Here is a 13,616-nt window from a genome sequence, read left to right on the forward strand (position 1 = left end):
CATACAATGGTGATATCCACCACTCTGTTCCTGTTTCCCCAATGATGGATTTCTTGGTGGCCTTCAACATGTCACTACTGTAAGCAATTTTGTGGTGAACATCTTCAGACATGTACATGTGTGAGAATTTTTTTAACTGACATATTTAAGAAACAGAATTGTTACCTATACTTTGAGTACAAATCTGTTTAACTATAATAATGGCTTCATTCCTTTACATTCTCAACTGTATTCATCATTCTTCTATTCACACAGCTGAAACCAAACTTGACATATTCCAGGTTTTTCTAATTGAAAACTGGTGAAGTGTTAACATATTGTTTTGTAAACTGCAGTTCTGTAACTATAATTATGAATATTTTATATATATGTTATGTATATTTATATTGTGTATATATATTTATTTTACCCTGGCTGGTTTGGCTCAGTGGATTGAGCGTCGGCCTGCGAGCTAAGTGTCGCTGGTTCGATCTTCCAGTCAGGGCACATCAGAGAAGGAAAACTCTGATTCCAAAAAACCTCCGCTGCCTTGCGGCATACCTCTTCAGGGGAAAGGCTAAGGGAGTAAACCCCGACAGAAAATCCGGAGCCGGAGTCCCTAAGGTGGTTTGACGTTGTAGTCAACACCGGCAACTCCTGCGGCGCACCTGAAGCCAAGCTGTATTGACTCCGTCTTTCCCTTGGATCTTTCAGCTGCGAAGAGAGGGGGGGGTCTGCTGCATGGGCAACAGCAGACCCTCCATATCACCCTGCCCAGGCTCTGTAGCTTCAGCTTCACTGGAGAGGACACTCCAGCATCATCGCAAGATGTCGATTCAACACGGGAGGAGACAGATACCGTGTCACTCCCGAGTCGGACTGCACAGCCATTCTCGGCCGTGCAGATAGACTCTTAAGAAGCTACACCATCGTCTCTCGAGACGGACGGCTGCCGACGACGACGACGACGACGACGATATTTTAGACGTTTTTATTCTTTTTTTTTTTTTTTTACAAAGAGCTGATGTTTTATTATCTGACTGGGAAACCAGATGCTCCACCAGTCCGGGGTGGGGGTGAGGGGGCTTAATCCTCCTCCTCATCGTCGCCGGCTCCAGCCCCGCCCTGGCCCTTCTTGGCATTCTTCCTCTTCACGCGGCCTGGGCGGCCACCCAAGTACGAGGACCGGAGGGAGAAGTTGATGTGCTTCTGGGAGTCCAGGCGGACAATGAAGGACGGGATGTTCACCACCTGCTTATGGACCCTGATGTGCCACTGGCGGATCAGCACGCGGGCGTGATGGATGGACTTGGCCAGGCCCAGCTTGAAGACCTGGGTCTGCAGGCGCCTCTCCAAGAAACCCTCAATCTTCAGGCCCAGGATGTAATCCAGCTTCATCTTGCCCTCGTCCAGCACCCCAATGCGCACGAGGCGCCGCAGCAGGGCGTTGCCTTCAAACAGACGCCGTGGGTCTTTCTCGTCCAGCGTCAGCAGCTCCCGAGCAGCCTAGCGGATCTTGGCCAGAGTAAATTTGACCCTCCAGACCTCACGTTTGTTCCAGAGCCCATACTCTCCGATCAGCTTCAACTCTTGGTCAAGGCGGGATTTCTCAGTCTCTGCGGGGTCACATAGGTTTTGCGACAAACCTAGCTCCGGGCTACTGGCATGTTGGCTCCGCTCGCCCGTCTAGACGTTTTTATTCTAATGTAATAATTTATTTTATGTAATCCAAATTCCTTTTATTTTTATTTTATTTTTTTTCCAGTTTCCAAAGGCTTTATTGGTAAATATATTTTAGAAAAGAAAGGTCGGTCCTATTGCTTCCAAATCAACGGAATAGAGTTGTGTCCAGGGACACATCCAAGCGGAGCCAAAGGGGACCGATGCTGTGTCCACTCTTATTCGTAGATCCAGTCAAAAGCACAAGACTTGTAGTCAACCAATTCTTGGGGCTTAAACCATAGGCTGATTTCTCTCTCAGCACTTTTTACTTAATCACTGCCGTGAATGATGTTCCTGTCAACTTGAATGCAAAAGTCTCCGCGAATGGTGCCTGGCTTAGAATCTGCTGGATTGGTCTCCCCAAGCATCAGCCTCCCTGTCTTCACCACATTCAGCCCCTCTCAGACCATGGCCACCACAGACCCTGAGTTCATGTACTTCACCAGCCCGGGGTAGAATGGGCGGTCTTTCAGGTCAATGTAGTGCTGCTTCAAGAGGTCCTCAGACCCAAAGGAACTTCATGGCCACGAGGCGGAACCCCTTCTGCTCGAAGTGCTTGATGGTTTCGCCCACCAGGCTGCATTGCACGCCGTACGGCATGATGGTGATGAAGGTGCGTTCCGTGTTGGACATGATCTGAGAAGTGGGTAGGCGGGGAGGCGATGGCTGAGTTGTGCTGCTGAGCCAGAGCCTCCAAATTCCTTTTAAATTGTCATTTTTATGTTGCTCTGTCCATGTTTTTCTTTATTAAGAATGACCTTTAAATTTAGTTTAATAAAAATAATCAATTTATTATCTCAATGCTTGTACTTAAGGGTTTTATTAAGTAGACATCTTTAAAACTTGAGGCACAGAAATAATCTTCTCACACTTTTTTCTACTTTCTAGCTTCCCTTTTTGTTTATGTTCTTAATCTACATTTCACACTGTATTTTTGATAGCCTGACTCTTTTGTCAATATAAAATGATTTTATTTATATCTGACACTATTTTATTGAAGTCTATTTTTTCTAATATTAATGGTGCCACTTCATCTTTTTATGCTTAGTATTTGTATAAAATAACTTCTCCTTTTTAGATTTTCAATATCTGTGGTTATATGTTGAAAATATTTCATTGTATGGTTGCATATGTTTGTTTTGTTATTGACATGTAGTAGGGGATCTACTTCAAATGACAAAATAATTATATATTTTCCTACCAAGAAATCTCAATCTATTATTTCCAGCTTGGCAAAAAGTGGTTTTTTTGTTTTGTTTTTTTTAATAACATTTTAAATTATTGAGGCATTCAATTGGGACTAGGTTTAGTCAAGCAATAATTTATTAGGTTTAGTTCCTTAACTTCTCTGAAACTAAGGCTATAACTCTCTGTGCTATATGCTTTTCTAAGACATTCTTAAGCTTTTATAATTATTTTATTACTTTATTAAAGATTACACCCAAACTCAATCATTTTATGTATTCAATTCTAGGTGTACTATATTTGTTATTTGAATTTTTAAAACTGCAAATACTCTGGTCTCCATTCTCCAAATGTTTAGATTATTTTTTGCCCTTTTTTCCCTTAAAGACAAGTTTAAAATATTAGTTTAGCATCTTGACTACTTAAAACTCATCATTAATTTTATTTCTCTTTTATTTTATAGCAAGCTATTATTACTTCCTGTCTCATTCCTTTCTGCTTATATTTGTTGCCTGTAGCTTTTATTTTACATCCCCACTTATTTTTACTAGCTATCAAGTTTTAACCAATCAATGTATGTGGCATCTTATTATTTTTATTTTGTGCCAAACAATTGTTTTTGAGTTTTTAATATCTTTATAATTTATTTTTATTATCTTTCTATAGAATAAAATATGATACAAATTGTCATTAATAAAAATTCCTTCCTAATAATCTCATAGTTAGATCAATAGTTATAGTAGTGATAACATAATAAGATGGAAACTGGCAAATTATCATACCCCGAAAAAGATTATGTTTTTTTTTTACAGTTTAATGTATTTAAATAGAAAACTTGCAGGAATAGCACAGAAGACAGACAACATTAAAAATATGTACTTGCATGTAGGACAACTCAGTTAGAAAAGTATAGCGAATGGATGGAATCTACTGTATGATAAAAATGCTACAAACACCATTTAGTTGCCATCAATAAGAAATTTACTTGTTTTAAAAAAATCCAAATGCTGGCATTGTCCAAAAAAAATTAACAAGTTTATTTATATTGTTATAAAGTTGAACTGTTGAAACTTGTTCACTGAAACATCTTGACTTGCATTAATGCTTTATGTCCCCGCATTTATATTAAAAAAAATTCACACACAAATGAAAATGGAAAAACTGCCAATGCCTGATTTCTGTCCCTATTTTCCACTTGCAATCATATCCTTAGGTACCTTTTGACCCCATGGAAAAAAAATATCTAACGTTCATAACTACCAATAACAGGTAGAAGAGAATTTTTTTTTTAAAGAAGGAAATGTTTCCCATCATAGTGGATTCTTAAGCCCATTCTCCACGCATGCGGCATGCTAGCTGGATGTCTTTTGGCATAATTGTTACACATTTGGCATGGATAGCACACAGGTTGGTGTCTTCAAAAAGGCCAACCAGATAGGCTTCACTTGCCTCCTGCAAAGCAGCAATAGCTGCACTCTGGAAGCGCAGATCTGCTTTGAAGTCCTGAGCAATTTCTCGCACCAGATGCTTGAAGGGAAGTTTGCGAATCAGAAGTTCAGTGGACTTCTGATAACGTCTAATTTCACGAAGTGCCACAGTACCAGACCTGTAACGATGAGGTTTCTTCACCCCTCCAGTAGAGGGCGTACTCTTGCGAGCAGCTTTGGTAGCCAGTTGCTTCCTCGGTACTTTACCACCGGTGGATTTGCAGGCAGTCTGCTTTGTACGAGCCGTGGTAGAGAGACCTCTTTAGGTTACCCCCCTTTTCCTTCGGCTGGAGCTCTGTGAGCTGAAGGAGGCGCTGGTGTTAGAGAGTGACGGCGGCTGCGAACACCCAGATTCTTATTTTTAATCATTACTGTTATATAAGGTTTGTCCAGAAAAAGTCCAACCATTGTTAATGTAACAAAATGGTTTGTGCAACATTGAGTAACCTGGCAGCCAAGGAGAATGGACTGAAATGTGCATGTGAACAATGACTTCACTGTACTAGTAGTTAGTGAAGGGTGGTAAAGGCTCATTGAGTAAACATGTATACTGTGTGGCCATCACATTCAAAATGACTCAGTGAGTAGAGCAATGAATCTCCATCAGATTTGTGTTAAACTTGATTATACATCGATAGAAACTATTCGGATGATTCCACTGACTGCAGCTATTGACAACTGGTGATTGGCAGCTTCATCACGACAACATGCCCACTTATCTTGCGCACATTTATTTGGTGAAACATAAAATCACCCAGATGACTCAGCCCCTATACAGCCCAGATTTGGTGCCCTGCAACTTCTGGCTTTTTTGAAAACTAAAATCATCTTTGAAAGAAAAGAGATTTAAGACTGTTGATGAGATTCAGGAAAATATGATGGTGCAGCTGATGGTGATGGAGAGAACTGTGAGGTCCCAAGGTGCCCACTTTGAAGGGGACTGAGACATCATTATCCTGTGTACAATATTTCTTGTATCTTCAATACATGTATCTGTCTTAATGCATGGCTGGATACTTTCTGGACACACTTCATATAGATGAACAAAAGTGTTCTTGAAAATTTTTGCAAATTAGGAAAGATTATATTTATATTCAAGTGAACCAAGGGTGGAGATAATAAAGGAAGTTCCAGGAAAGTAAAGATGTTGTGGAATACATCATGACTTGGAGTGCCATTTAAAAAGGAACTTAATAACTGGAAAACCTACTGTCTGATATCAGATTTTTTTTAAAAGGATGTTTTCTTTTAACTGGGGGAAGATAATGCTGCTGCTTAAATGGTGTTTCTGAAAATTTTATTCATATATTTTGTTTGTGTGGTATTTTTATTTTTTAGTAAAAAGTCTCTTCCATAAGAATTTTCCAGGTGAAAACAGGAAACTGAATATTCACATAAAGCAAATATAATCCATGTGGAACTGGGTGATGGATATTCAAAAAAAAGGTCCCCTTTAGCCAAGACCAAGTTTTGGCAACAAACAGACAACACTAACTGCATTTTAATACAAATAATTTCACTGCCTCAATATGCATGGCAAACAGCATGTGTCAGGTTCAGATAAGCTGAAAGCAAGATGGCTGAAAGGTACATTTTCTAATCAACTTTCTGAATTATCTTTGACTTCTGGTATGGCCTCAAATGTGACCTAATTATGAAGCATAGCATGCCAATATTTTCATAACAAAAAATGAATATTGGTCTTTTAATTCTTTGGAAATGATTCATATTAATCTTGTCCTGTTACTTCATAAATTTTATATATACTCTTCCCCTTAAATTTTGCCTTCTGACTTGAAGTGGCAGATGCCAATTTTTGGTAACATCATTTTCACTCTCGGTTCTATTATGCAAATTTTGCAAGTTTTCCAAATTATATATTTCAGTAGCTAATATTTTTTTTTCTGAGACAATAGTTGAGTAAAGTCTTTTCAAAATAAATTTTATTACGGCATGACCAAAGCAGTTTACTTCTTTAAAAAGTAGAGAATAAAGACATGGAATTCAAAAACATGTCTAAGTGTGTTTATTAAGATTATGATGGGAACATTTGGCTTAGGTTATATTTTATTTCCTGCTCTACACTTCACATGTATATCAATCTTTCTTTGACCTAATTCCCTTCATCCATGTTGTTCTTTCTTTATATCCTCCTCTTCTTCCTCCCTTGCTTCCTTCTTTCCTTTTTTCTTTTTCTGGAAGACTTTTTTTTTTTTTTAATTAAGAAAAGGCATGATATATAATCAATATTTCCAAAGCTATAGCTAGCATTAAAAAATTTGGACATAGATCATGACTAAAATCACTTCAGGAAACAGGCATAAATTCTCTGATATAGACAAATACTTGGCTAATTCAAGAAACTAAAATTCTAGTAGAGAAATGGGAGTTTTAATTAATAAAATGTCGCCTATGTGGATTTTGATATCACTGAAAATTATGAAAGTTGGAGAAGAGAAGAAATTCTTTAGTGACTATCAATGGGATGATGAGGAAAGGTAGATAAGTCAAGGTATTTAAAAAGGGATTACAATGGTTGAACTTTATATAATAGTAGAAGAAATTTCTGCTGTTATATTTTTGATATTATTGTTGTTGATGTCTTTTAGGACTGTAAAGATCCAGAAGTCACGATTGCAAGCAAAGAGCATATGAACTTAAATTTCTGATACTGGCATTGAAACAACAAATATAGTTTCAGATTGGTGAAGTTATAGGGAAAGCTATTGTTCAATTGACATTTCTCCATAAAAGCAGGTAACAGTACAAAATGGTGCAAATGTAGACAACTTTGTTCATCATAAAGTAGTGAAAGGTATGATGAAAACAGAAGGGATAGAGGATTGGATTACATTAGGAAATATATAGAGAAATGATATTTTAGGTTAAATTGGAAGTTTGAGACGTGGATCAGCAGAACTCAGACAAGATGGATTTATTTTAATAATTTGAGTAAGGTAAATAGACCTATTTCTGTGGCCCCAAGTACAAATTGTCAGCTATAGCACAAACTAAGTACTCTTGGAAGCATATTATGTACTCTTGTCAGGACTCTTGGAAGCTTCACACTACACAAAATATAATTTCTTAATGCTTCCTGCTTCTGAACTAATTATTCCAGTGCAGGTGAACCACTGACAAGTGTGTTTGTATAATAACAATAAATAAATCACAGAAACAAAAAGGCCAAAAACAATGAATTACTCATGATGTGTATGCACAAATTAAAATAGGCATCATATTAGTTTTCTGGGGCTGCCAAAACAAAATATTACACACTAGCTGGCTTAAACAACCAAGATTTATTTTCCCATAGTTCTTAAGGCTGGATAACTGAGATCAAGGTATCTTTGTCCTTGACTTGTAGATGGCCACCTTCTCACTGTGTCTTCATATGTTGTCCCTCTGCATTTCTGTGCCTAAATTTCCTTTTCCTACCAGGATACCGGTCATATTGGAGGATCACCTACCCCCAAAATCTTCATTTTAACTTAATCACTAATTCAAAGACTCTCATCTCCAACTATAGCCACACTCTGAAACATTGGGTTTTAGGATATACAAATGAACATACAGATTTGGAAGGAACGCAGAGCAGCTCATAACCAGCAGGTAAGATTAATGTGCTTTTATGTACAGTCCATCACTGTGCTTTTACAAAAAGGGTTTGTAACCATGCAGCATGGGATTTGGCCACCTGTTGTCCATAATACACATGACCCAAAGATTTATGTTGAAGGAAACAGGTTTATTAACAGGGTTCCAACTTTGGTGGGGCTGAGAGCACTCCTGCTCTGGGCTCTTCTCTCTCATGAGACCCAGAACTTCTCTTGCTCCTCAAAAGATTACAAGCTAAAAATGCGCCCAGAAGTTCTCCACCTCCTGATCTGTCCTTTTTGGAGCTTAAGCCAACCACACAAACAGATCTCCATCCTCTCTGGAATGTGTAATTGTGATTTTCACAGTTGCCATCTTACAGCAGCTCTCTCCTTCAGGATCCTGGGCGCAATGCTCTCAGTCTCCATGCAGCGGTCCAGGACCCATGTGACAGGCTGCACTGGATTACAGTGTCCTAGAGCTTGGAGCCCAGTGAGGCACGCATCCCAGCATGGGACCCCCCAGGAGCAGGCTTCCAACTATGAAAGGACTAAAGCCCTGGTGGGTCTGGCATATGCTGGTCCCACAAGTGCTCCCATCCATGCACGGAACAAGGGCCAGAGACCCAGAGCATCCAAGTGCCAAAGCCAGAGCAAAGAGCCTGCACCCAGCGCCAAAAGCCCCAAGTGAGAGAGAGCTCCAGAGTAAGAGAGAGAGCAAAAGCCCTAGCTTCTCCCTCGTTCCTGTTTTAAAAAGTCCTCTCTCCCAGAATCCCATATGTCCTGGAAGCCAGTACGAGTGTCCAGTTTTCCAACCAATGGCCATGTTTGTGTTTCCCCTTTTTTCCACCATGGGCAGGAGTTGTCAGTTATCCTGGGTGGGGTGTCAAACCCCCACAGCTCGCCTAAGTGCTGTGTAGCCTGTGTCATGAGCTAGTAGCTTCAAAACTGTGGGCTATTACTCCAGCTCTGATTTTAATCCCAGGAGTTCTGTGCCCCTCCTCCTGCCAACTGCATTGGTTTTATACTAGCCTCTTGCCTCTGGCAATTCACCTTTGTTCAGACCGCCTTTCCCTGCCTTGGAGAAGACATGGTGCTTTTAATCTGCATCCTCAGCAGCTTCCCCCACACCTCTGCCTTTTTTGGAAAGAGGGGGAGCAGCCTTGTTGCACTGTGCCAGATTTGGGGGGTTCCCCTGCCTGGGGTCTCTCTTGTTCTCCAGAGATCTTAGGTCTGATCTACCCCATTACAGATTCTCTATTCTAAGACTAATAACATGAAGGGAGGGCACCATTTGGAGGGTTTTCTTGGCTTCTTGTTACCACATTGAAAATGCAAAACTACGTATAGATAAGTTGAGGAACAAATAATTCAATGTAATCTAGATAGATTGTAAACTGCTCCCAGGTGTGTATGAATAAACACAAACTAGAAACTAGATTATATAATTAATTATAACTTACCATAGTTTTAAAGAAAAAAATGAGGACACTTTTATGGTGTCACAACTTTTATTTAAGTCTTTTATCCATCTTGAGTTTATTTTGGTGTATGGTGTAAATTGGTGGTCTAGTTTCATTTTTTTTTTTTTTTTTTTTTTTTTGCATGTCCCTGTCCAGTTCTCCCAACATCATTTATTGAAGAGGCTATCTTTACTCTGGTGTATGCACCTGCCCCCTATATCAAATATTAATTGACCCTAGAGATTTGGGTTTATTTCTGGGTTCTCTATTCTGTTTCATTGATCTATGTGTCTGTTCCTATGCCAGTACCAGATTGTTTGGATTACAGTGGCCTTGTATTATAATTTGATATTGGGTATTGTGATTCCTCTTACTTTGTACTTCTTTTTTAAGATTGCTGAGGCCACTGGGTTTTTTTGTTTGTTTGTTTTTGGTTCCATATAAATTTTTGAAATATTTGATTTAACACTGACAATTAAATTTCAGGTCTGTTACTAATTGCTTATGTGTCATTTTGACATTAAAAACATCCTTTTACTCTCTTCAAAATGAGAGATGAGCAGATATTACTAACAATTCTTTTAGTTCTAAGTTTCTATTTGCAATTTTTTCAAATATTAAATAAGACTAGTATAAAAGTCAAGATTTGAGGAAATTAACAATATAACTCAAATTATATTACTATCCTCTTTAAAATATTTAATTCTTTTGATTTTTCATAATTCAATGTTTTATTTACATTTTTTGAGGGGAAAAGGTAACATCAAGTATAGCTTCAACTCTATGTAAAGCATCTAATAATACTTTAGATTTCATATTAAATCCTATTTTCATCAATAACATTATTCTGATTGATTCAGAGCAACATCAGAAATTTCTACTTTTTCATGTGCTTACAAAATGAAAGAAGAGTTTTAAATATTTATTTGCAAATAGGACTCCTTACCAGGTGGTTATATTATAAATGTAAACCATACCACAGCTCCCCTGATAAACTTCTAAAATGATACTTTAAAAATAATAGCCACACTTTCTGGCAAAGAATAAAATAAAGGTAAAACAAGCAAACTTTATAAAAACTATATAAATAACTAATTAGAGCTCATCATCTATGCAAAATACCCTCCATCTCAAAAGTTATTTTCTCTAAACTTAAAAGGATTTTACCATGATCTTGGTTGTCCATTTATTATTCCTTTGAAGCTCACATATAAACCCACTAATTTTGAATATAATGGTCAAAATAAAGGATCTGAATTGAGAACATAGAACCTTTGTAGCTCAGCATAGGTGATCAAGGTTAAAGCCTCTTGATATTAAAATAAAAAATCATAATAATTATATTTTTATTATTTACTAATCCATTTGTTCTAATTATGCTTTTCTTATTTCCGGTACTCATTGAATTTCCTACTTGCATACTTTATAACATTTGACTTTTTGCAATATGGAACATTTTGTCTTCCCTCCCCATGGAAGTCACAATGTAAATACTTTAAATATTTTTTATTATCCCATTTTAGGTATAAAAGAATTGTACATGGGTTGTATATAAGTTAACATAGTTTATTAATTGTTTTTTTTTTTTTGTTTGCAATAGTCTTAAAAAGGTGCTGCATTTTCCTATCCTCATTACTCATATTTTTGGTAACAAATTAGCTTTTCTTGACTAAAGATAGAAGAGTTGGCTGATATATGAACTGTAAGTTGACCCTTTATCAAAGGAGTTAAGGACACTGATCACCCCCCAAAGAGCTTCACCTTACTACCCCTCTCCCCACTTCCACCCTCATTCTCCCCTGCAGGAGAAAATCTGCATATAACCTTTGGCTCTACAGTGTGGCCTTCACATCCACAAATTCAACCAACCAGAGATGGAAAACTATTTAATCCATGGTTGGAAATGTGGATATACTGATTTTAGTCTGTGGTTTGTGAAATCCACAGATACAAAACCTGCCACTAGGATGGGCTGACTGCATTTATTTAAAAAAATTCTGTGTATAAGTGAACCCATACAGTTTAAAGCCATGCTGCTCAAGAGCCAACTATACCTCCTCCAGTAGTTTCTCTACGACCTTTATTGGTTTCAAAGTTATCAATTATGTATGGTGTTACTCTCTTTTTTTTTTTTTTTTCCTCTCTTTACAGGTTTGTTTGTTTTTTTTCCTGTAAAAAGCTTTATTGTTTTCATTTGGTCCAATGCACTGAAGAGGGCTCCAGGGTGGTTAAAGGATCCTAGTGGTTTCACCTAGTGGTTTCAGTGCAAGGCTCATGCAAAAACCAGACACCAGGGGGATGCAAACAGGCCCTTTAAAGGCCTCTGGGATTCAAAGGCTCCTAGTGGTATTTGAGGCTGATCTTTTTGAAAAGATACTCACCCAGCCCAACTTGGGGGTTGGCCAGCCTGCAAAGGTTAGGCAGGTAATTGCTTATATTCTTTTCTTTTTTTTTTTTTTTTATCTTAAAATTTGTTATTTTATTTTATTTTTTTTAATGTGTTTTATTGATTATAATATTACATTTGTCCCAATTTCCCTTCCCTCTGCTCCCCTCCACCTGGTGGTCCCCCTCCCTCCAGTTGTCCCCCCCTTTTAGATCATGTCCATTAGTTGTGCATATAGTTCTTCTCAACCTCTGTCTATTCCATTCCCTCCTACCATGATCCTTAATTCCTATATCATCTCCCTCCCTCTCCCTATTCCCCATCCCTGTTGACCTCCCCCCAATATGTTCCCCATACCTATAGTTCTTTTTCCACTCTCATTGCCTGTTTAGTTTGCCTTTGTTTCAATTCCCTAGCTTCTGTTGTTTCTTGTGATGCAGTTTTCATTTTAGATTTCATAGTCTTGATCCTCCTTTTTCTAAACCAGTCCCTTTAACATCTCATATAACAGTGGTTTGGATCTAATGAACTCTTTCAGTTTTATTTTGTCCTGGAAACACTTTCTCTGCCCTTCTATTCTGAATGACAGTTTCGCTGGATAGAGTATTCGTGGTTGTAGGTTTTGGATTTTCATTACTTTGAATATTTCTTGCCAGTCCCTTCTTGCCTGCAGGGTCTCCCTTGAGAAGTCAGCTGATAGTCTAATTGGGACCCCTTTGTACATGATTCTTTTCTTCTTTCTTGCTGCTTTTAGGATTCTCTCTTTATCTTTAATTTTTGACATTTTGATTATAATGTGTCTTGGAGTGGTTCTCCCTGGGTCCAGTTTTTTTGGAATTCTCTGTGCTTCCTGGACCTGTAAGTCTATTTCTTTCCCCAAATCTGGGAAGTTCTCCTTTATTATATTTTCACTCAATTTTTCAAGTTCTAGTTTATCTTCCTTGCTCTCTGGCAAACCAATGATTCTTATGTTGGGCCTTTTATAACTGTCCCAGAGGTTTCTGATCCTCTCATCGTTGCTTCCCATTTCCTCTCTCTGCATTGGTTGACTGCTTGTTCCTTCTCCATATTCCCGTTTGTTGAAATGAACTCTGGATTTTTTTTCCTCACCATCTGTCTCGTATGTGGTTTTGTTCCTTTCGTTATGAGTGTTTTTTGATTCTTTCTCATCTTTTTCCAGATCTTATGTTAATTCTGTAAGCCACCTGATAACAATGGCCCTGAACTGAGCCTCTGACAGGTTTCTTATTTGTTCATCTGTCAGATTCCTCATCTGTTGCCTGGTGAGCTGTGCCACCAGGATTTCTATAGTTGTCTGCCTCATTTTGACAGATGCGTTTTGTTTTCTTGGGCCGGCAATAGGGGGCAGTGCCTGTGTACTCGTCACAACCCAGCGACCGGCGCCTGTCCGCGACCTATTTCGCAGCCCTGTGGCGCTTTCTTTGGGGGCGGGCGTCCAAGATGGATTCACACAGTTATTCCGCTAGGAGACTGGGATCTGTCCTCCCGCCCCCCTGGGCCTCACTGTTCAAGGGGATGTGGTGGCTGCTTTCCCCAGCGTTGGGGTCGCGAGCTGCCGGGGGTTCAACTGCAGCCGGGATTGTCCTCCCTGCCACTGGGATTGCTCTCCCTGCCACTGTCCCTGGTGCGACCGCAAACAGCACCGCCCCCTTTCGCTCCCCTTACCTGCCCAAAGGGCGCCACTGGTTTATAACTTCATACGTTGGGCTTCCGTGTAGTTTTATTTTCTGGAATTTCTAGTTATCCTTTGTTTTGAAGTAGTTGTATTCCTCTCTAG

The 13,616-nt window shown here is 38.8% G+C and overlaps 1 protein-coding gene and 2 pseudogenes across 1 annotated transcript; all 3 read right to left on the minus strand.

The window, feature by feature from the left end:
• Positions 1-987: 987 nt before the first annotated feature.
• On the minus strand, positions 988-1,646 carry LOC149996031 (small ribosomal subunit protein uS4 pseudogene; annotated as a pseudogene).
• A 231-nt stretch (positions 1,647-1,877) lies between these two features.
• On the minus strand, positions 1,878-2,334 carry LOC149996032 (nucleoside diphosphate kinase B pseudogene; annotated as a pseudogene).
• A 1,875-nt stretch (positions 2,335-4,209) lies between these two features.
• LOC149996033 (histone H3.3A-like) lies at positions 4,210-7,826 on the minus strand. Its single transcript, XM_090258198.1, has 2 exons — positions 7,812-7,826; positions 4,210-4,602 (listed from the first exon to the last, which is right to left on the minus strand). The coding sequence occupies exons 1-2, from the start codon at positions 7,824-7,826 to the stop codon at positions 4,210-4,212; spliced, it is 408 nt and encodes a 135-aa protein (XP_090114324.1).
• Between the last annotated feature and the right edge of the window lie 5,790 nt (positions 7,827-13,616).

This window comes from Furipterus horrens, unplaced genomic scaffold, assembly GCF_987537825.1.
Source record: "Furipterus horrens unplaced genomic scaffold, mFurHor1.1.pri manual_scaffold_12, whole genome shotgun sequence".
Taxonomy (NCBI): domain Eukaryota; kingdom Metazoa; phylum Chordata; class Mammalia; order Chiroptera; family Furipteridae; genus Furipterus; species Furipterus horrens.